This window comes from Chamaea fasciata, unplaced genomic scaffold (genome assembly GCF_029207755.1).
Source record: "Chamaea fasciata isolate MVZ Bird 193981 ecotype frontalis unplaced genomic scaffold, bChaFas1.0.hap1 SCAF_11, whole genome shotgun sequence".
In the NCBI taxonomy this organism is placed as follows: Eukaryota; Metazoa; Chordata; class Aves; order Passeriformes; family Sylviidae; genus Chamaea; species Chamaea fasciata.
In genome coordinates this window covers 18,454,560-18,474,464 of record NW_027094096.1, presented here as the reverse complement: position 1 = coordinate 18,474,464, position 19,905 = coordinate 18,454,560, and the positions used below count along the sequence as shown (strand labels likewise).

General features: G+C 38.0%; 1 protein-coding gene across 2 annotated transcripts; it reads right to left on the bottom strand.

Moving 5' to 3' along the window:
• Positions 1-4,624: 4,624 nt before the first annotated feature.
• Positions 4,625-19,420, bottom strand: KNG1 (kininogen 1). 2 transcript variants are annotated; one of them, XM_066193517.1, is made up of 11 exons: positions 19,155-19,420; positions 16,174-16,284; positions 15,165-15,249; positions 12,752-12,924; positions 10,945-11,052; positions 10,406-10,487; positions 9,736-9,902; positions 8,197-8,304; positions 7,164-7,253; positions 5,990-6,149; positions 4,625-5,641 (listed from the first exon to the last, which is right to left on the bottom strand). In XM_066193517.1, exons 1-11 carry the CDS (start codon positions 19,347-19,349, stop codon positions 5,454-5,456), a joined length of 1,467 nt encoding a protein of 488 aa, XP_066049614.1. In that variant the 5' UTR covers positions 19,350-19,420; the 3' UTR covers positions 4,625-5,453. The 2 variants fall into 2 exon arrangements, with proteins under 2 accessions (XP_066049614.1, XP_066049613.1); XM_066193516.1 differs by having other exon boundaries at positions 4,625-6,149.
• Between the last annotated feature and the right edge of the window lie 485 nt (positions 19,421-19,905).

Sequence of the window (19,905 nt, the reverse complement as noted above, 5' to 3'; positions counted from 1 at the left end):
TTGGTTGTCTTATGATAGAAAAGCAATTTAATGAAGCTGAACAAGACAGAGGAGTTGTTAGTAAATCTACTAATCTGTCCACACGTTTGTACTGAATTCTGAAGAAAGAGGTGGTCTTGTAGTTTATGCTTGGTTTGCCTGCTTCTTCCACCTGGCTTGTATTGTGGGAGTGATCAAGAGAAAAAGGAAGTATGGCAAATATTGCCCAGAACAGTCTAATCTCTGTAATTGGGCCAGGAAAAAAGCTGTTAAGCCACTAGTGCTGCTGTGGTTAATGCCAGGACTTGCACCAATTCCCAAAACATTGTAAAATATAAAAGCTACTTTGATAGCTAATGCTGCCCATAATTACCTTTTTGAGGTGTTGCACTGCTCAATTTCCATCTCAAACACTCCAAGTAATATCAGCTTTCCACACGATATGCTTTGGCTGAGTGGTCCAAGGCCTGATTTTTGAAATGCTGAGTACCCATAATGCTATTTAAGGTTAATGGGAGCACAGACTTCTCAGCAAAATGTAAAATCAGGCTTCTGCACTCAAACAGGAGATTTTAATTTAGCAGTCACAAGACTGCTTAAATGATCAGTCTGAATTCTGGATTCCTTCTGATTTTCTTTTGCAGAGCCTGAGTTACGTTCCATTATACCCCTTTGTTTTTAGTAATTTTGTGAACATTACTACTCATCAGTCAATATACAGCTTGTAGAACAACTGGCACATGAAAGGAAGAGAACTCAGTTATAGTAGATTTACTTTTTAATAATGTTTTATGGCATTAGCCTTTTTTTTTTCTATTGGATTAAATGGCAAGAAATTAACTTCTACTGACATGCTTCAGGGTTAGAATGAGAAATAAAACAATGTCCCTTTACATGTATCTGGTGGATTTTTCAAGGCACTGCACTAGAATGTTTTGGGCATGTAGGTCAAAGTCTTTCTTTAAACATGCAATAACTCCTGTTGATATTCTGTTGATAAGCATTATGTTCCCCAGCTTGAAATCAATAATCCTCAATTTTTGTCGAGCCCAACTGTTTGAGTTTTCTTTTGTAATCTAAGTTTCAGTTAAAAATACATCCTTGTTCATTCTCTGCCTTGGTCAGATTTGTTTTGTTCACTTGTGTTTCACTCAAACTGTAGTATTTCTTCTGTTTCAAGCCAAGTGATCTGTTGGATCCTGTGATAAGTGCATCCAGTGGAAGGTGGAGAGGCATCCACCAAATTTGTACAGGCCCTCTCATGAATATATTTTGTCTTTGCATTATTAAAACAAATACACTCCTTTGGCATGACTGGATTCTGCAAGGAATTCTGATTTTCAGTGGCTTAGTTTGAGTAAGGTAAGTATTTTAATGCCTGATCTTCAACCCACAGATCAGCACTATCAATAGTCATGGCAGAAAGAATCACTGTGAGGTTTCTAATCCCTGTTACTCCACAGTGGTAGGAGTTACTCGTTTGAAGGTTATGGTTGGGTTTTCAGTGGGCAGCAGATTAAAACCATTGCAGGAGCTGCAGTATTACAGTATTCATTGTAGCAAGGTGCCTTGCCCAGCTAGAAAAACCTTCACTCTTTACTCCTTAATGTACCCTTCCTCTTATTTTAGAATGCAGTAGAAATATTGTGTTATTAATTACATTTTCTCAAATGAACTTGCACATAAAGCTTAATTAAAACCATGGAAGCTGCATTACACTAATGTGGTCTTGTAAACACAGCAGAATTAGGAGTTGTGGGTGAGTAGCTGGTTTCAGAATTGAAAGTATCTATCCCCATTGTTATTTTCAAAGAATATTTGAGGAATTTGTACAGTGGATTTGGTACAGCTCTGTCTACATGACAATGGCCATGTAGTATTGTCATTTCTAATTCTGTAGCTGCTTATACTCATTTATCCTCAGAGCTGTTATTCCTAAATTGGGAGCAATTACCTTGCTGGCTGAGAGACCTGAGAAAACAAGGAAAGAAATGGGTTCTTACATCCTCTCAAATAGCAGTGTTCATCATTAATGCTCCACGTGTTCTGATGTCAGGTGTTTGCACAGCTCTCTCCTGTGGCTTACACTGTGTGAACATAGCACTAGAGGATGATTGGAACTGCTGAGTATAATGCAAAGGTCGTGTCTGAATTATGGCAAAAATCCAATAATCCATCCATAGTAAAGCTGAGGAATTTTTCATATGGCCAGTTAAAATATATGTTTTGTCCCATTGTCACAGGTGGAATGAACAAGGGAGGGAGCACGTTAAATTCAGACAGCTGCAGAATGGCCATCATGTGGCTGTGAATGTCAGCAGTATGAGTAAACAGAGGTTTAATTCAGACATATTTTCATACCCCAGACTCCTAGTTCCGATTATCTGTATCAGTAAGAATGCAATTTTTCTGCTGTGGGAGTAGCCCTTATTTTTCATATTCATGAAATTACATTTAGAGTGTTATTTTCACACTTTGCTTAAAGTAAGTAACTGGCAAGCGTAGAAGCTCTATTGCTAGAGCTTAATATTTAAAACAGATTACACAGATGGGGTGTTTTTAGCTACAGTGTTACTCACCCAGAAGAAACGCTGAGTGTTAAGCCTGCTAAACCATTCCTGGCAATGACAAACCTGACAAAATTTGGCGATCATAAGCCCTGTGACAAAAGATGTGCCATCTGCTGGCCAAGGAGGAAAGTGCTCATTAGGCGCTGCGGGCCCTGGATAAAGCGCTCCAGCGTCATGCCAGCAGGAGGAGAAGCTGCGAGTTTTGCAGAGCTCTTCAGCAGCTCAGCTGGAGCAGGCCTGGTCAGGAGTTTTCTCACAGCAGATCCTTCTCGAAAGTGCTGTTTTGTGATAATTGAAACTTCCTGTGGGAACGCGTCAATGAAAAATGGAAATGTTCCATTCTAAAAATATCCAAACGATCTGTTCAGAATTTTTAGACATGAAACACTGATTTTTGTTCCAGAATGGTTTTTTTAAAGTAATTACTTTTGTAAATTATATGAACAAATTGAAATTGTCATCTTTGTGTAAAACAATAATGAAACCTCACATCATCATTATAGCACATGGTAAATGACCACTCGGTCCTCTGTCTCACTACTCATGGTTGTGTATGTGTGCTCTGTGGGAAGAATACATCAAGAGTGTGACTTTTCATTCAGATCAGGGAAACTGGAAATGGGAAGAAAACTTTGTTTCTCTTATATTTGCATCTTTATGTCTTTATTGTAATTTTGAATTAATTACTTAAATTGCTACTGTAATTTAAAGAAAAACTGTTTTGAGCTTATACTCCTGTTAATAATACAGTATACAGAAAGAGTTTCCAGTTACAGCCAAAATCATACCAATCAAATATTCAGAAGAAAAGAAGCAGAGAACTAAACATAACTCTCAAGAATTTCATTTGTGTAGCTTTGTAAGTTTAGTTTTTGTCAAAACAAGACGATAGCCTTTGCATATTATGCTTCAAGGAAAGGAATTAATTAAAAAGGCTGGATTTGATTAGATGGATCCAGGCGTTATTATTATTATTATCATTATTATTATTATTATTATTATTATTATTATTATTGAATCTTTCTTTAAAATTGGGCTCCAGCTAATTTGTATGACTTTTGAATGATTATTTTCAGGAAGAAAGGTTCTGATACCATCAGTCAGGACAGATTATCTGTCTGTCTGTCTCCATTCATCCCTATATGGCAGCCAATAGGGATGTGTAAAAAAAAAGTTCAGATGTGCACAACCATGCTGAATTTATGCTCACAGGCACTGTTTCTAGTTTTAGATTTCCTTACTTTTTCAGTACATTCTAATGAATTTCCTAATGCAGTTAGAAAAAAAGGAAGCAGGCACTGAAAACAGGAGGTGTGCCTACACTGTCAGGGAATGCTTAGATTCAGGCAGTATGAGTTCTGTTCTGTGACGCGTTGGGGACTCTCCTGTCACAACCAGAGAGATCCCTCTCTTGCTTTTTATTTTTGTTCTTGCCCCCCCTTCTTGAGTTCCTGTCGTTTATACCTCCTTGACAATTCACCCAATTTTCCATCCCATTCACTCTGTTTCAATTTTTGCCACTAATTTGCTGTTTTCTTTTTTTCTTCTCACCCTGACCATATCATGCCACCCTGCCTCTGTTCTTCCCACTTCTGCGTCTTCTGACCTTTCTTGGCAGCTATCTCCTCTTTGCAGATCATCCTTTGCCTCTTCTGCCAAGACCTTCTGATCACGTTCCCATCTCTTTTGCACTCTCTGAGTCAACTTTCCCTGTCTAGTTCCTCTTCACCAGGGAGGTGATGGCTGTAGAAGCACGGCACACCAAAGGATATGTTCCCAGCTGTTGAGTATAAAGTCTTGAGGCCACAGCGATCTTAGCAGCTGGGATGAGCAGAATTGCAGCTATGGTGGAGGGTACTTCCACTGTGGTTTCAAGTAATGTGCTCTTTTACAACAAAATCAGTGAAGTGTTACCATTTTCAGGACCTCACCCTGTCAATAACCCTTTACTGGGTTGGATGGAGTAGCATTTCAAACTGGTGAACTGATCTGGCATTAAAATATTCATTTATTTATTTATTTCTGTTTTGGGTGTTGGTTTTTTTTTTTCAGCTGAATAAGTTATTGCAACTGTAGAGAGGGAAAACATATTTTTATTTTGCAAGAAATATTTGGTGCTTTTTAGCTAATACATTGCACCAAAAACTCAACCTTTGGAAGATACCCAGAACAGAAAAATCAGTCTAGTCTCAAAATGATGCACAACCTACTAATGGAAGAAGACACACAAATTTTAGGTGTCTCAAGAGTTCGTAATTTTGCCATCTGATCTGTAGTATTTGTGCATCTCTGCTGAATGAAAATCTGCCAATTAATGTGCATCTCTAGGTAGTTAATATGTATAGGGAATAATAAACCGGCTTTATTTAGGATTCTCTCAGCTGCCCCTGTTATCCAATAGAACAACTGCTAGTGATAGACTGGTGGCAATTTTGATTTGTTTAAAGAAATTAACAGGTAAAAAAATTACTTTGTTTTATTTTGTTCTTTTAATGATCCACTCAAGTAAATTAGAGAAAAATCATTTCACATAGCTAAGAGAGGCTCCCTTGTTCTATATTGTCTTCTGTTTTACCTATGTTTGGTTGAGATTCTTCACGTAATCTGCAAAATTCTTTCTGCCATTGTTTTAAATATAATACAGTAAGATTTGACGCAGTGACTCAGTTTGTGCATTTAGAAAATTGAGGCAGATGAGTTACACTGATTTACATATTTGCAAATATATGCAAATACACAGTATTGCCATATGGTCTTAGGTCCCCAGAAGTGCTGGTGACCTACTTGAGTATTTCAGTTAACAGAGTATGAGCTTTTGCCTCCTTGTGTTTTGTACATTTCAAAAGGCAGTATTATTCTTATTTTCTATGTAACATTTCTGAAAAGGATCCTACAATGTTTGAATTATGCCAAAGCATCTGTGAGATCAAAGTCTTCCTTGTTGTTTCCTGTAGCTGGATCGATGTTTTCTGCTGCAGAAGGCAAGAGATCCTCATTTGTGAATTCTCTGGGAAAACTAGGAGGGGCTGGAAAGCCCACAAGTTGTTTCCATGGTTTTCCAGGACATCTGGGGTGAGGAGATTCTGGGCGATCTGGCAACCCATTAAATAAAGAAGTATCAGGAAGAATTAGTGGCTCTGCAGGTCTACTGGTTTCCTCCCTTGCACCCCCTGTACCTACCAGCTCCAGTGCAGTTTCAGGACTGGATGATGGGAGGGTTTCATTTTGACTAAAACCCCTTTCATCTGACTCCTCAGAAGATCTGGAGTTTGGATGTTTCTGTTTATTCTTTTTACTGTGTTTTTTATGCCCACACCCATGGCCACTTCTGTGCCCACAACCAATGTCATGCCTATGCCTTTTGTCATTGTCACGATCCTTTTTACCTCCATGCCTGTGCTTATGCCTGTGTTTGTGCCTGTGTTTATGCTCAGGTTCACCTTCGCCTTCTGGTTCCTGTCCATCGTCTTTCCTCGTTTCTGTGCTAGGGCTTTGACTTTCTCCCTCATTTTTATCAGCATATGAAACTGCATGTCCCTGGCTTAGCATAGCAGTGCTTCGGAAAGGTGTGAATCCAGGAGGCCTTCTTGCAAAGAACACCTAAAAAACATTACAACAGTAGCCAGATTTGTTACATGAAAAAGAACAATTGCTTTAGATGTGGGAAATCCAGAAGCTGGCTCATTACAGTACATAAATCATTTTGCAGATTTTTAAAGTAAAATCTAAACTAAATAATTCTCTCCTCTGTGATAAGCACACAAACATAAACATCCTCCCAAATAATTCTGGAGTATCTTAGCAGCTGTATGAGTAAAAGAAAAATTTCTGTATCACTGAAATTTTGTCAGTGTAAGAGAGGAATTATATTACAGACAGTAAAACACATGTGCTGGTTTTAATTTATGAGCAATACATTTGGATTCTAGGACTAAATGTCCTGGCACTTATTACAGTGTTACACTCCCATGTATAGAACCAATTTTTGATGAAGGTTAACACATCTCTGAGTAGCATAAATGTCAGAATATACAGAAGATCTGTGTCATTTTGTTATATAAAATATAACTATTCAATTTTTTTATTTCTAGATTTGACACATGCATTTCAGAATATTGCCTGAAAAAAACACAGAGAGATTAAAGCTGATAGCATCAAACATTCTGTTGTTATTGAGTCATCTCTACTCCCTCATCAGCGTTCAACTGGAAGACAAAGGCTGAATACATGGTGTACAGTCACTGTCCAACACGAGTTTCATTTCTCTCCGCCAAAGTCTCTGATCATTATCTAACTGCAAATCAGAGTTATTTGGGTTGAAGCTAAATTTGAAAGTTGATATGGATAAAATACTGTAGTGGAAATAGAGAGGAGAGACATTAGTTGATACATAACAAATGAATATGTACTTATGAAGGTGCTGAGCACAGTGAAGTTATTAGTTATGAGGGCAGGGTAATCTCTCTTTATTCAGTGGCGCACTGGAGTCTCTCAGTCCTCAGAAATATCTGATAATAAAAAATATTTCTATTCCATTGTGAGATTTTCAAAGTGACGTGCACTCGGGACTAGTTCATAGTGGGACTGAGCAGGAAGAAATTGGAAGAATCTTACCGATTGCTGCTCTTCAGTGCAGTTCACCTGGGGATACATTTTATTCTGCCATGGGATCACGTGAATTTGTGCCTTGCATGACAGTGATGCCTGTGAACAAAACAAAAACCAACACATTAAGGCACCAAAACTTCAGACACAAAGGAAGAGACTTGGGCCTGAAAAAGAAACTTTTTTAAAATAATTCTTTAAAATCCTTGGAACTTTAATCAAATATTTATGAAATCTATCTCAGTGATGAGTACTTCTGTATTGGGACACATCATGACTTAGCTTTTCAAGGTTATGGTATGCCTGTGTGAACACTTTAATTCAACTTTGGATTTCAGTTTGGATCTTGAAAATTGGATTTTTCATCTCCATCAAATTTGAAGCACTAACTGCATAATCTTCATGATATTCCTAAGAAATGTTTTTTGTTTATGGTGTTTCTCCTACTAAAAATTGGGAAATTGAAATAAAGCCTTATTTTTTTCTTTATAGTGCCTGCTGCACTAACAAACGTTAAAATCTCACAGGTAAGTACTGTTCATATGGTGGGAAAAGAGGTGGGAGATAAAAGCTCTCTCCCTAAATAACTCCCTTGCCAGTGGTTTCTGGCCCTATCAGCATTCCTTTCCAGTGTCCAGAACACATTTTCCCACTATCAACAGCATGACGCACACTCCAGAAATGTCATTCCTTTGCACACAAGTAAGAGTCTCATGTTTTCCTTTGCTGTAAGTCCACAGAGCCAGGAGTATTGGAGCAATTTCATTTGGCAGCAGTCTTCTCCTCTCCTTTCTTAGACTGATTATTATCAAAAGGAAATTTCTTTGGTTTTGCAGTGAGCACTGATCCTGCAGCTGCAGTTTAAGTTTCAGGGTTTCTTAACTTGGGTTACAAACAGTGAAAGCTGCCCTTCTTGGAACAAAAGTTTACTGAGAGAGGTAACAGGGCCCACGATATGATTTTACTTAAACATTTACAGTTTCTGATGCAAATGAATTTGTCCATTACAAACATTACAGTTGATAAGATCATCATTACTTACACTGTTTGATGTGGCTGTACAGTCTTCATTAAGTTTTTCAAACTCACTTTTAGAGCAGTTTGTCTTCCAGATTGTAAATTTTACTTGGTACTTTTTCCCTGCAACCACCTGAAAAATTAGCAAGAAGACTTTCTGTGCTAAAGGCATTTTATTGAAAAGGTTTCACAGGAAAGATGATTTTCTGCAAGCTTATACAACTTGTATTCTACAAGTCCTAACCACTGGGCCCACATTTGTGAAGAACAATATTAAGATATTTGGCAGTAAATTTATCTGCTTCTAATCATGTAACTTATTTACTCCCTTTCCTGTTCTCAAAAATTCTAGCATTGAAGCTGAAGGAAACAGAAAAAGTCAGAATAATATCAGGCCTGCAATTATTAAATGTCTGTAGTAATTTCATTAGTAACAGATGAAACAATTAGTGATGGGACTGTAGAGAGCCAATTATGATGTCAGAAAAGTGGAATGTGAGTAAAACAAAGTGTGTGATAAACAGGCTCAGTTGAAAATGAACCCATTTGCCAAACCCATTAAAGAGAGAAACTGCATGGGTTCAAGAATGTGCCTGCTATGAGTTCTCTTAGTATTTTTCACAGAGCTTGAAATAATATATCTTCCTTCAGGGACATCAGGCAAGACATGAAATTCTATTTCCCTGAAATCTGTTTTAAAGGTGTATGCATGCTAATATTAGTCATGATAGGGAAAGTCAGAATGAAGAAAAAAGTTTGAAAGAAGAAAAGGCACAGATGTCAGTAAGATAATATGATCTATTTGGAAAAATTCTGGTGTGCTTTTAGTGCCTTCTCTAGTGGCACCTTATGCTCAGGAGTAGTTATGACCAGGTATTTTCTGAACTACTCCACTGTCGAATTTTCAATTCTATCCGAAATTTTGTTTTGATGTGTTAGGACAGTAAACAAGGCTGATGCAAATGCTGACCAATATTATCCTCCTGATTCCTTGTCCTTTATCAAACTCTGTTTATCTGTACGTATTAAGTTATGCACAGATGTCCTTTTCTGAATCTAGCTAGAGTAGTATTAGTAGCACAATCAGTATATAAAATAACAGATTTCTAAGGGAAATTAAGACACCTCATTTCTTGGACCATACAACAACTGTAGGGTCGACACTGCCTAAAATAACAAGGAGACTATTGGTGTGGTGGATCAAGGGAGTAGTCCTGTCTAATAAACTTTTGTACTTTAAAAGTCAAAGGTTTGTTACAAAGGTAAAAAGTAGGGTAGATACACAGAAATCAAATGCCCTGAGCCAACCTTCTTCACATCCTTTTAAAATCATTTTGTTTTAAGAAAAAAATAAAATTCAAGAGAATTCAAAGCTTTTGAATCATTTTTGAATCCAAGCCAACATTAGATTTTACAGGAAAAATTGCATGCATATTTCAGTTACCACATGAAAGCACTTAGACAAAGACATTATTTCAAATCTAAATACAAACTTAAGGTAACATTCAGCTCAGGCCAATAATTAACGTCATGTCTGTTCCTCATCTATGTGATATTTCCCAACCTGAACTGTCGCTGATTCTATTTCTCCACCTTTATAGTAGAAATCATCATTGCTCTCCGAATTATACTTCTCCAAAGAAACCTTCAGTAGTTCCTTCAGTTCTGGACTGTCATTTGGGATAGTCCTTGGACAACCTGGGCAAATGGCAGCAACTACTGTTTCTTCAACTGAAAGAGAACAACAGGTTTCAGATCTAAGAAACAAAAGATTCAATGTAGATAAAGGCTGGGAGAAACAGTTATAAAGCCCTGCTTTCTGGAACTCTTCATATTTGGGTCTATGAAATGAAAACAAAATATATTTGAGTTTTATATGATCAGCAATATCGTATCTTGGTTATTTAAAAGAACATCAGCACCTACTGTCACATGGGACACTTAACAACAGTTTTGTCATAGAAATAAGAATTGTGTGTGCCAGTTGTAGGCAGCCAGAAAATATGGAGAGGGAACAGCTACATGTATGGGAAGACCTGATTAGGGTGAAACAAGAGATGCATATAACTGGCAGTGAATTTGTGTGTTGAAGAAAACCTTGTCTTAATGGGTGAGAATGCAGCACTTACTACATGGAACAGTATCTGTGTCCAGATAAGCTGGAGGAAAATGTAGCAATGAATAAGACACTGAAAACTGTGGAACTTTCAAAACTCATAGTGCCTAAGACATACCTGGAAGCTTACAGTCGCTGGCAGTATCCACGATGTCTGCCTGAAGATTCTGATATGCTTTGGCCTCACATTTAGCTACACGCTGGAGTCAAAAAGGCAGAACAGCTCCTTGTTATTTAAAAATAATGAACAAGCTCACATCCTAATAACCTTCCTGCTAACAGAATAAGTCAAGCATGCTTCTAATAATTCCTTCCTTCCTTCCTTCCTTCCTTCCTTCCTTCCTTCCTTCCTTCCTTCCTTCCTTCCTTCCTCCCTCCCTCCCTCCCTCCCTCCCTCCCTCCCTCCCTCGGGATTTATTATTTGGGTAAGACTGGTTAGATTCTGTATTGTAATCTGGAAATCTTTCAGTAGTCCTCTTAGTCACTAATTCAGAAGATATGGATGTCCTCATACATAAGAGATAATTATGTATAAGACTGGATTTAAACTTTGTTCATGAAATAAAGCAAGACTATAAGTATTTTCTTGAGTCAGAGCTAAATGATTATTTGTTAATGTGATATTTTCTTGATAAAGAGATTTTGAAGAATACTTACACCTCTAGAAGTGATTTTGCATTCTGGAGTTAAATCTTGAAATTGGTCTTTGGAGCAATTAGTCTCCTCAATTTTGTATTTAATTATGTAATTCCATCCAGCTACCACCTGGAAGAGATATTTAGGTTATACATTATGTAAAACAATACAAACTTGAAAGTTAAACTATTGAATGAGATTAGCAAAGAAAGCAAAACTACTCATCTAGTGCCTTCTATCTATCAAATTACTTCGCACTCATTAAGCTATAGAGTGTTCACAGACAGCAAAAAAAATCTTGTCCTTGCAGTACAAAATGTAAACTAAGTCCTGCTTTTGTTAGAAGCGCACTTTGTATTTGATGTCCACTCCTGGCAAGCCTGCAGCCTCACGCTGCTGGAGTCCTTGCACCTTCCTCCAAAGATCTGTTACTTATTACTCCCCTTGACAGGAAGCTGGTCTAGATAGATGATTCCAGTAACACAGCCTGGCAAGTCCTGCATTCCTGAGCATGGGACACAGTAAAACAGTATCAGAATCATGTAACTTTATACTGCTGGCATCATTTTTACTGAGTGTTCTGCATTTATCATCTACCCATAATTGTGTCTACCCTGGGCTTTACCTTCCCACACACACTGTTTTGTCCAGGTTCATAACCCTTTTAAAAAATTTTCTCTCCAGGAAGCTCTTCCATTTTCCTAACAGTGGCTATGTCTTCCCACTCATGAAACATCTCCAAATCATAGTCTAGGGCCAGGTAACATTGAATTAAAAAGGAAAACCAATCAAATACAAGAACTTTTTATCCCAGGTCAATTGAAGTGGAGAACGCTGACTTTTCTCTGTTTGCAGAGGTGACATGATGGTTCTCTTTCCAGCTGCTAGATTGCAGTCTGTCTGCATCATTTTGTCATGTGGCTTCAATGTTGTGCAAGTTTATCTTTCAGCAAAGAGGATTGTTGCCATCAGTAAATATAAAGGGGACAGTGTGATTTAAATCATGAGTCAAACTGACATGAGACCAGAAGTTGCTTTTTGGCTAAGTTAATACATACAGGTTCAAACAAAAGGGTCTGTGTTTGCTGTTGGGTTGTACACTAGCTAAAAACCAAATAAGAAACTTTACTTTCTAGCAATGTCACACCAATCCATAGGAGAGCCTTTTCCTTTCACAGAAAAGGAATTCTTGCATGGAATACCAGATGACACCGAATTTCTGCAACCCGAGTAGTCATTTCTTTCAAAACAGATATTCCCATGAGCAGAAATCTTGCAGCAAGTTGGGTTTTTAGGTTCTCTTACCCATTTTTCCTATGTGGGGTTTACCTGTCCTATAGCACGTAGTAGTTGCTGACAAATGAGCCCTATTGCCTGCAAAAACAGAGACGCCTGCTGCTGTTTGAGAGCCTAGTGAGTGTGTGAGACATCTGTGCAGGCTGGCAGCTTTGGCTCAGCCCCTAGGAGGGATCTGCTCCTGCTGGAGCCTCAGGCCAAGGCTAGAGGAAGTACTCAGGAGGATCTGAGATGATGCAGGATGCATGTGCCAGCACAGAATGCATATAAACTGGTGCTGAACGTTGCTTAGAGGCAACTGCAGGTAAAGAAAAAAATGTGTATACTATCAGTTGAGAGCTCTGAAAATGCAGTAGGTAACTGTTAATGATTCCTTATAAATGAAGATAATCATTTATGGACTCTACCCTCTACATGCATTTTGTGTGCTTTATTATTAAATATAAGCCCCTTTAATATCAGAAACATACACAAAGTACCTGCTTTGGGTTGGATTATTTTGGTAAAATTTAGAGAAAAATCATGCACAAACCTGTCTCTTAGCTTCTTGTATTTCCACAAGCTTAAAAAGGGCAAGTTCATCACTGTGCTTGTTAAACTTTTGAATGGCTTTTTTCAGAATTTCTGACACTTCTGAACCATCACTTGATATAGGATGAAAGCATCCAAGACATGGAGCCTCAGTGAGTTTTATCTTCGACACATCTGGAAAAGAGACAAAACCAAAAAAACATAGGGCTTCATGCAAAACAGCCTTAGGTTTTCATTTTTCCTATCTGGTAGTGAGCAAGAACCTTTCCTGCTTTTAACTGGTGTGATAAGCAAACTTTATATTCCAGTTTCAAGGCCAACAAAGACATTTTTATATTTAGGAACATGCTCTGGTTGTGGTGGCAGGGACCACCCATGACCTTGGAGTCCAGGCATGGTTTTGGCAGTGTACCCCATTCCAGGAGTTACTGAATTTCAGAAAAGCCTTGCATTTTAGTTTTGACGCCATTAAGGAAGGTACATTACTCATTCAGCCAGGGAAGAGCCAGTGGAGGCTACAACTAAGGGGATGATTTTCAGATTCTTCAAAGCTCACCCACAGTGTGCAGCTGCTTGCTGTCCTCACCACAGCAGGATGGGGACTTCAGCAGAAGTGTTTGGGCTCACCAGTGTGAGCTGCTGTGACTCTGAGTGCCCCAGGGACTGTAGTTGGACTATTCTTCTCTCCCTGCCAGTTACCACTTGGTGCTAACTTCAGGCTTAACCAGCTGGATTGGCTGTCGATAGACAAGCTTGACAGGGATGCTCAAACTCCTGTTTCCTACTACTAATCCTATTAACTCTCTTCCTTTCTAGTAATCATGGATTGGATTTTCATAAATTAATTTTATAGTTCAGTACATAAATTAATTTCACGAGTCAGTGAGCTTGAGAATGGAAGTGGGACAATATGTGGTCTCTGTGGAATTGAAGTAAAATTTGTGTGCCTGATCTTCAGCTGGCATTAACTGGCTTAAATGGACTTGTGCCAGTTTGCACCAGCCAGGAAACCAGTCCAGGGTCAGTTCGATCAAACTGTTTCACCTAAGAGGCAGAACAGTGTGGTACCAGTATGGTGGGGAAATCCCTCACCTGTCAGGTGTGACCAAAGTCTGGCTTTCATATTTCTAGTGTGTCTTGTTTTGACTCAGTAATGACAAATAGATCCCTTACAGAAGAGTGTGACCACATTTTCAGTAAGTAGTCACAAAGGAGATAATGAACCAACAGCACACTCACTTCTACACCAACTGTGGTCTCAGCACTTTCATAAGGTCTATGCTGAACAAAAGTGTATTCTTTTTTCAGAGTTGCTGCACCTTGGTAAGAAGAGATGAGTTCCTTAGGCTGAAAACCTGATTCATTTAATCTATATATGGGGATTTTTTTCTTTCTAAGCAAAGATTCAATTGCAAATTTCCCGTGTGTTCTCTGTGGGATTCATACAACTTTTGCTGGCAACTAGGTGTCACCATTGCCCTACAAATGCAGCGTTTGTTCAGTGCAGAACATGGAGTGTGTGTACTGCAGTTCCTAGAAGGACACTGGCTGTAGGTAAAGCCATTTCAGCTTTAAACAAGATAGCTAGGAACAAAAAACAAACACCAACTGCCAAACATCTCAGAAATTGGGGTGAATATTTCTGTAGTTAATAGATAGATGGATATATTAAAGCAAGCTTGGGTATGTCTTTCAGAACACCAAGCATAGAGATCTCAGTTGGAAAGCTTTAAAACAATGTGATCACTTTTTAATAAGGGAAATTTCTATGTGAATATGATAGTCATAAATGAATATATTATAGGTGAAAAATGTGGTACTGCTTATTGTTAAGGTCTGAAAGATCAGTCTTACATAATTACATCACCATCAGATTTTGATTTTGTAAATGAATTTTTTCTTGTTTGGGGTAAATATTTGTTTTGGTAAACTTTCACAGAAATAATTCAGTCATTTTTATATTGGAGAAAATTAAGGTGCAATTTTGTCATACAAAGTTTTTTTTTAATAATTCCTGGCACAATTTTGTACTTAAATAAGTAAGGACAGAAAGTTGAATTGTGACAAGTTTTATCTAGTTTCTTAAGTTATCGGTATGCTTTTGGTCCTAAGCAAACTGAATTTTAACTTGGCGGAATTCTAGTGCTTGAAGAAACTTACTACACACATGTGCTGGTTTTTATTACCCTGGGCAGAGACTGCCTGTGCTTCACTGACTTAGTCTATATGTGTGTGACAATGAAGTGAAATTTTATCTTTAAACTGTAGTTGCTTACAAAAAGTTAGTTATAAATGTCTGGCTAGAATGATAAGGAGCTTCTACATTTAAAATTACCTGAAAGTCTCAGTATAATATTAATTCCATTCTTATTTGTCAATGTATTTGTTGAACGCTGTTCTAAATAGTTACGTACCTGAGAAAATTTTGCACTCTTGTGAAACATTAGTTGTTTTGTCAGCATCGTTCATATGAACTCGAGCTGTGCATTCTCCTGTTTTCTGCAAAAACATATGGCAACAATTGTCTGAAACTTGCTAAAGAAAAACACAATGCTTTGGCTATTGAACACAGCGGACAGTCGCAGACTGATTCTGGGGAAAAGGTTCATGTGTATATTTGTAGTAATGTCTAACTTGCCGTTTTGTTACTTAAAAAAGATCAGTTTTGTTGATGGTGAGGAAAGTAGGGAACAAATGGAGCAGATAACTTGAAGGATTGCTTTGTATCTGTATGATGTATACTGATTAACTAAACACTTTACGGTCAGAACAATGGAAATGAACACATGCCCATGAATGAAGACTGTATAAACTAGGTATTCGTCCATTTTCCTCTCTGCTAGCACAAGATATGCAGCGATGGCCATGGCATTTCACATAGATTCAAATTATATTGTCACCATCATCCCCTCCTGTGGACTGTGTGAAAGAGCAGTGCCATCCCCTGGGAATGTGCAGTGTCCTTGCAGTGTGTGCTCTCGATGTACCTCCCTTGTGTGCTCTCTGGTAGCATGAGCCAGACGTGTTTGGTACTGCTGAAATCCCTCTGCCAAAATTTCTGCCATAATGGCTTCCATGTCAGTATTTGGTTGTGCCAGTTTCCACTATCCATAATTGATACCCATTTTTACAGTCCTTAGTCTCAGAGTGCACAAATCTTATGTTGGGTTTATTGTGAACCTTCATATTGAAGCACTGAAATGTTTCTTTCTGCATATATTCAGGATTGTAATGGAAAACTCAGGATTATAATGGTTAACTTTGGGGTTGTAAACATTTCCGTACTGTAGTCATATATGCTCTCAAAAGCAATGCAGCTAAAAAAGTTAATTCTTCTACTGTGTTTTTCCCCAGGTGTTTGCGGTCGTGGTCATTATGCTGATGTTTCTGCACAGGGAACTTGTAAAGAGAAGAGATACTTACAGCCTCTGCAGATACTTTGTAATGACAGTGTTGCCAGTGTTTGTTTTCCTCAGGGGCACAAGTGCTTTCAAGTATTCTGTATTTTACATAGAACTGTGGGTCAGGACCTGCCTGGATTAAAACAATATACACGTCATCATTTGCATGGTAATAAATCAAGTGAAAAGATAAGAGTTTCAAAAAAGGAAATACTTTTCTTTGGTTACCTTAGATTTTATAGTATGGTTTCCCATTAGCTGCTGGTCTCTCAGATCTTGGTAGTTCAAATATTAAAGTACCTAATTAAATTTCTTAGCCCTTACCTACAATGACAATATGTTTATATAATAGATACAATATGCTCAACTACCCTTATTTTAGCTTGTAGTATCAATGGGTTCAGAACCAAAAAGAAGTGGTTAGGTTTTATACTCTCATTCAACTGTACTCCAAAAAAGCCATTTTGGGTGGCTGTTTGGATAGTTAGCATAATTACCAGCTTGGACTGTGCTCCTGTCTGTCTCCTGTCTGACTCGCTGTCACTGTTAGCCTCCTCCCAGATTTTTCCACTTTCCTTCTGTACAGCTCCCCTGGCAGCCCAGGACCAGCAGCCAGCAGCCCTCAGGCAGCCTCTGCTCCTTGGTACCGGGGAGCTGCAGCAGCCCAGCCTGCCCGGGAAGGGCTGAGCAGGGATGTGCTCTGGAGACAGCCTTGGGCACTGCCTGCGGTTTTCCACGGCTTTGAAGGCTGGGCTGCAGGGCAGGACAGCCTCAGGAATCCCATAAGATGAAATAAAAAGCATTAAGCAAAGTTTGGCCCGGCCAGTGTAAGTAATTCAGAAGCTGGTAAATCAATAGTGGGCATTTTCTCCTTGCCATAAATCAAGTAGTGGGCCTGTGCCTTCAGGTGACAGTGACAACACTGAAAGGTTTGTGGTTCATCCTTTAGAAAAGACATTATGTCAGAAGTTACTAACCTTTTACAGCCACTAAAAATGCTCTGCCAGTGTGACTTTTCAAAGACAAACAGGCAGCTGCTGTAGTTTAGCAGCACTGATATTTTAAACTGATTATTCTAAAATAGCCAGTTATTGTTCTCTGTTTCTGCTGGGAGGATTAAATGATAATTCTTGCCTTAGTGCTACCGAAAAAGTGAGACTGAGCTGATATGGTTAGCATATACTGGATTTATACTGATGTAGACCCAGAATTATATTCTGCCTTCTCCCAATTCCTGTTGTGTATTGCTACAGGTACGAAGAAGTGTAGAGGTACCTCATAAAATGGTTGCAAAAAAGGATAAAAGGGGCTCTAAAAATATAATAGACTTAATCTTCAGCAGGTAGAAATTGACTTTTATGGAACTATATCAGATTTGGGACTTAAAAAGAGCCAAATTCTGTTCTCTGTTACAGTGTTCTAAATCTGCAATATATCAGCTCAGTAAGTAAACAAATAAGAAAAGACATTGTTTCTGTATAATTTGCTATTAGTTTATTTCATTATTATTATGAACATCTATGCCTTTAACTGGGGCAGGTTTAGTCTTTCACTAGTCAGCTTTTATGTTTTATTACGCTATCAATAATGAATGTACATGAATATGTAATAACCAGCTATTTAATTAATGCATTCAACATTGTGAGACTAGCGAGGAGTAAAAGCTATACTCTTTTTAGAAAAAGAATCTCAAATATGAGGAAATTTCAATTGCAGATTCCTTTTCTCTGTTTTTTACTTAACATCATAGATCAATGATTCAAAGCAATAATTGATTTCCACTTCATATCTTTTAAGAAAAGGAAAGATGGATATCTAGAGAAGGAAAATGAATAATAATTGCAATAAATATGTATTCTTAAAAATAGAACATTGTTTAAGATAAAATTCTGAAAGTCCTATCTCTCCTTTGGGAACACCAGCAAAAGGAAGGTAGGTGGTACTACAGCTCTGATATGGAGATATTTGCATTTGGCTGCTGTTAAGGATGTATACAATTCAGTGATAACAATGAGACTATTCATTTACTTAATATTAATCATATAAAGGGTTTTCTGATTTTACTCTTTGTCTCCACATGCTGAAATCTCCCCAGTGTGCAAACAGGAACACGAAAGTGCAGGTGCCAGGAGATGTGGGTAGTTTACTGTAAGTGTTTAGCAATGCATGGCTCCTTTCTGAGGTCAGTTTCTATCTGGGTAAAAGTGTCTTGTGATTTTGGAGTGCAAAATAGTCTCTCTAATGCTGGATTTCTTGTGGTTTACATCTGAAAATCCAAACCAGCAGAAAAAAATGCTAATGTTATTTTCATGTAAAATAATGCTTGTCATTATTATGGTAATACCATCTTTGTATCCCTCTCCGAGGTAAATACTCTTTTGTTAGATTAAGGCTATACAGAAGGACTCCAGGCAAAGGATCATGTTGCATTCTTCTTTCTTCTGTAATTTTAGCTGTCACCCTATTTGATTAAAATACCACCTAGTGCTTCTAGATAGATCTGTGACTTAGGACTGGTGTCAATCAAATAATATTCACAAACAATTCAGAATATTGTGAAAACTTTATCAGGTGATTCTTTTTTATGTGCAGCACCAGCTCTTTCCAAGTCAAGATTATATTAATATTTTTTAATAAGTGTGATTTTGCCGTTGGTCTGAAAACCTTACAGATGATGGAAAGGGGTAAAATTCCAAATAAAGAAAAAGGAGAGCAGAGTAGAATAGTAAGACAAGTTGTGCTGGTGGTAGAAATTTTCTATTCTTTAGTCCTTGCATTAGTAAGCAATTCACCAGCACACAGAGTTCTGCTGATAAAAACACAATATACATCCCTGCTTGTCATGAGAACAAGTATCTTAGTGTGCAAGTCACTTTAATTTTTTTAAAACATTTTTGGAAGACACTGTGCTGTCATGCTTGCCCCCTTATAAATGAGATAGAGATAAGCTGATTCAGAGTGCATAAACAATTCCAACTTTTTTTTTTTTCAAAGTCTACTTACAGTTCTCTTGGCTTCCATCACCACGTATAGAGCAAATTGGTTACCAGTTGCACTGTCTTCATTGTATTTCTTCAGTGCTGCGTCAACAGCTTTGAAGACATCAGGGTCATCACAGTCCGAAAACTCCAATGCAAGAGGAATGGCACTGCTAGAGAAAAAACTACAGCAGAGTGCTAGTACAATGAAGGCCTTCATAATTACATGAAAAAGGCCCCCTGAATTAGAAGGCTCTTTAAAACCAGATGGAAAAGGAATGCCTGACAGGATTTTAGTCACCTCTTCTCTTTTTCAGGAGCAATAGTTAAGTAAACAGAATGAGTGGTTGCTGGGGTTGGTTGGTTCTCATCATACCTGTTTATACTGCAAATAAACTTCTGAGTTTATCTAAATAAACTTTGTTTGTTCACCAGAATGACACTAAGGTTATCCACCTGCCATCAAGATAACAGGATAAAAGGCTGCAACTGGGGAGCAGTTTAGGCAAAGCAAAACAAAAGAGAAAGAAGTGTCTGTAGCTTTCTGACTTCTTAACACCTAAACTGCTACTGAGAATGAATTTTACAAAGCTTAAAAAAAACCACCCAAGAAGGTCACAGTGGCAATGAAGTTTTGGACAGCAACCTTGTAAATTTTATAGATCTATTTAGTGTTCAGACTCCAACAGTTCTGAGAACTACAGTACTCAGAACATGTTTGAAAAGTCTTTGGACAGATGCATGTGGTTGAATGTCACGTAACCCTTCAATAGCAC

What these genes read in the sequence shown, in the direction of transcription:
- KNG1 (XM_066193516.1), bottom strand. Translation starts at nt 19,349, where the DNA reads ATGAAGGCCTTCATTGTACTAGCACTCTGCTGTAGTTTTTTCTCTAGC. An exon ending in AGAGTGCAAAATTTTCTCAG is followed by an intron (nt 12,925 to 15,164) that starts GTACGTAACTAT and finishes TCTCTTTTCCAG; the next exon opens with ATGTGTCGAAGATAAAACTC. An exon ending in TAGAATCAGCGACAGTTCAG is followed by an intron (nt 8,305 to 9,735) that starts GTTGGGAAATAT and finishes CTAATTTTTCAG; the next exon opens with GTGGTTGCAGGGAAAAAGTA.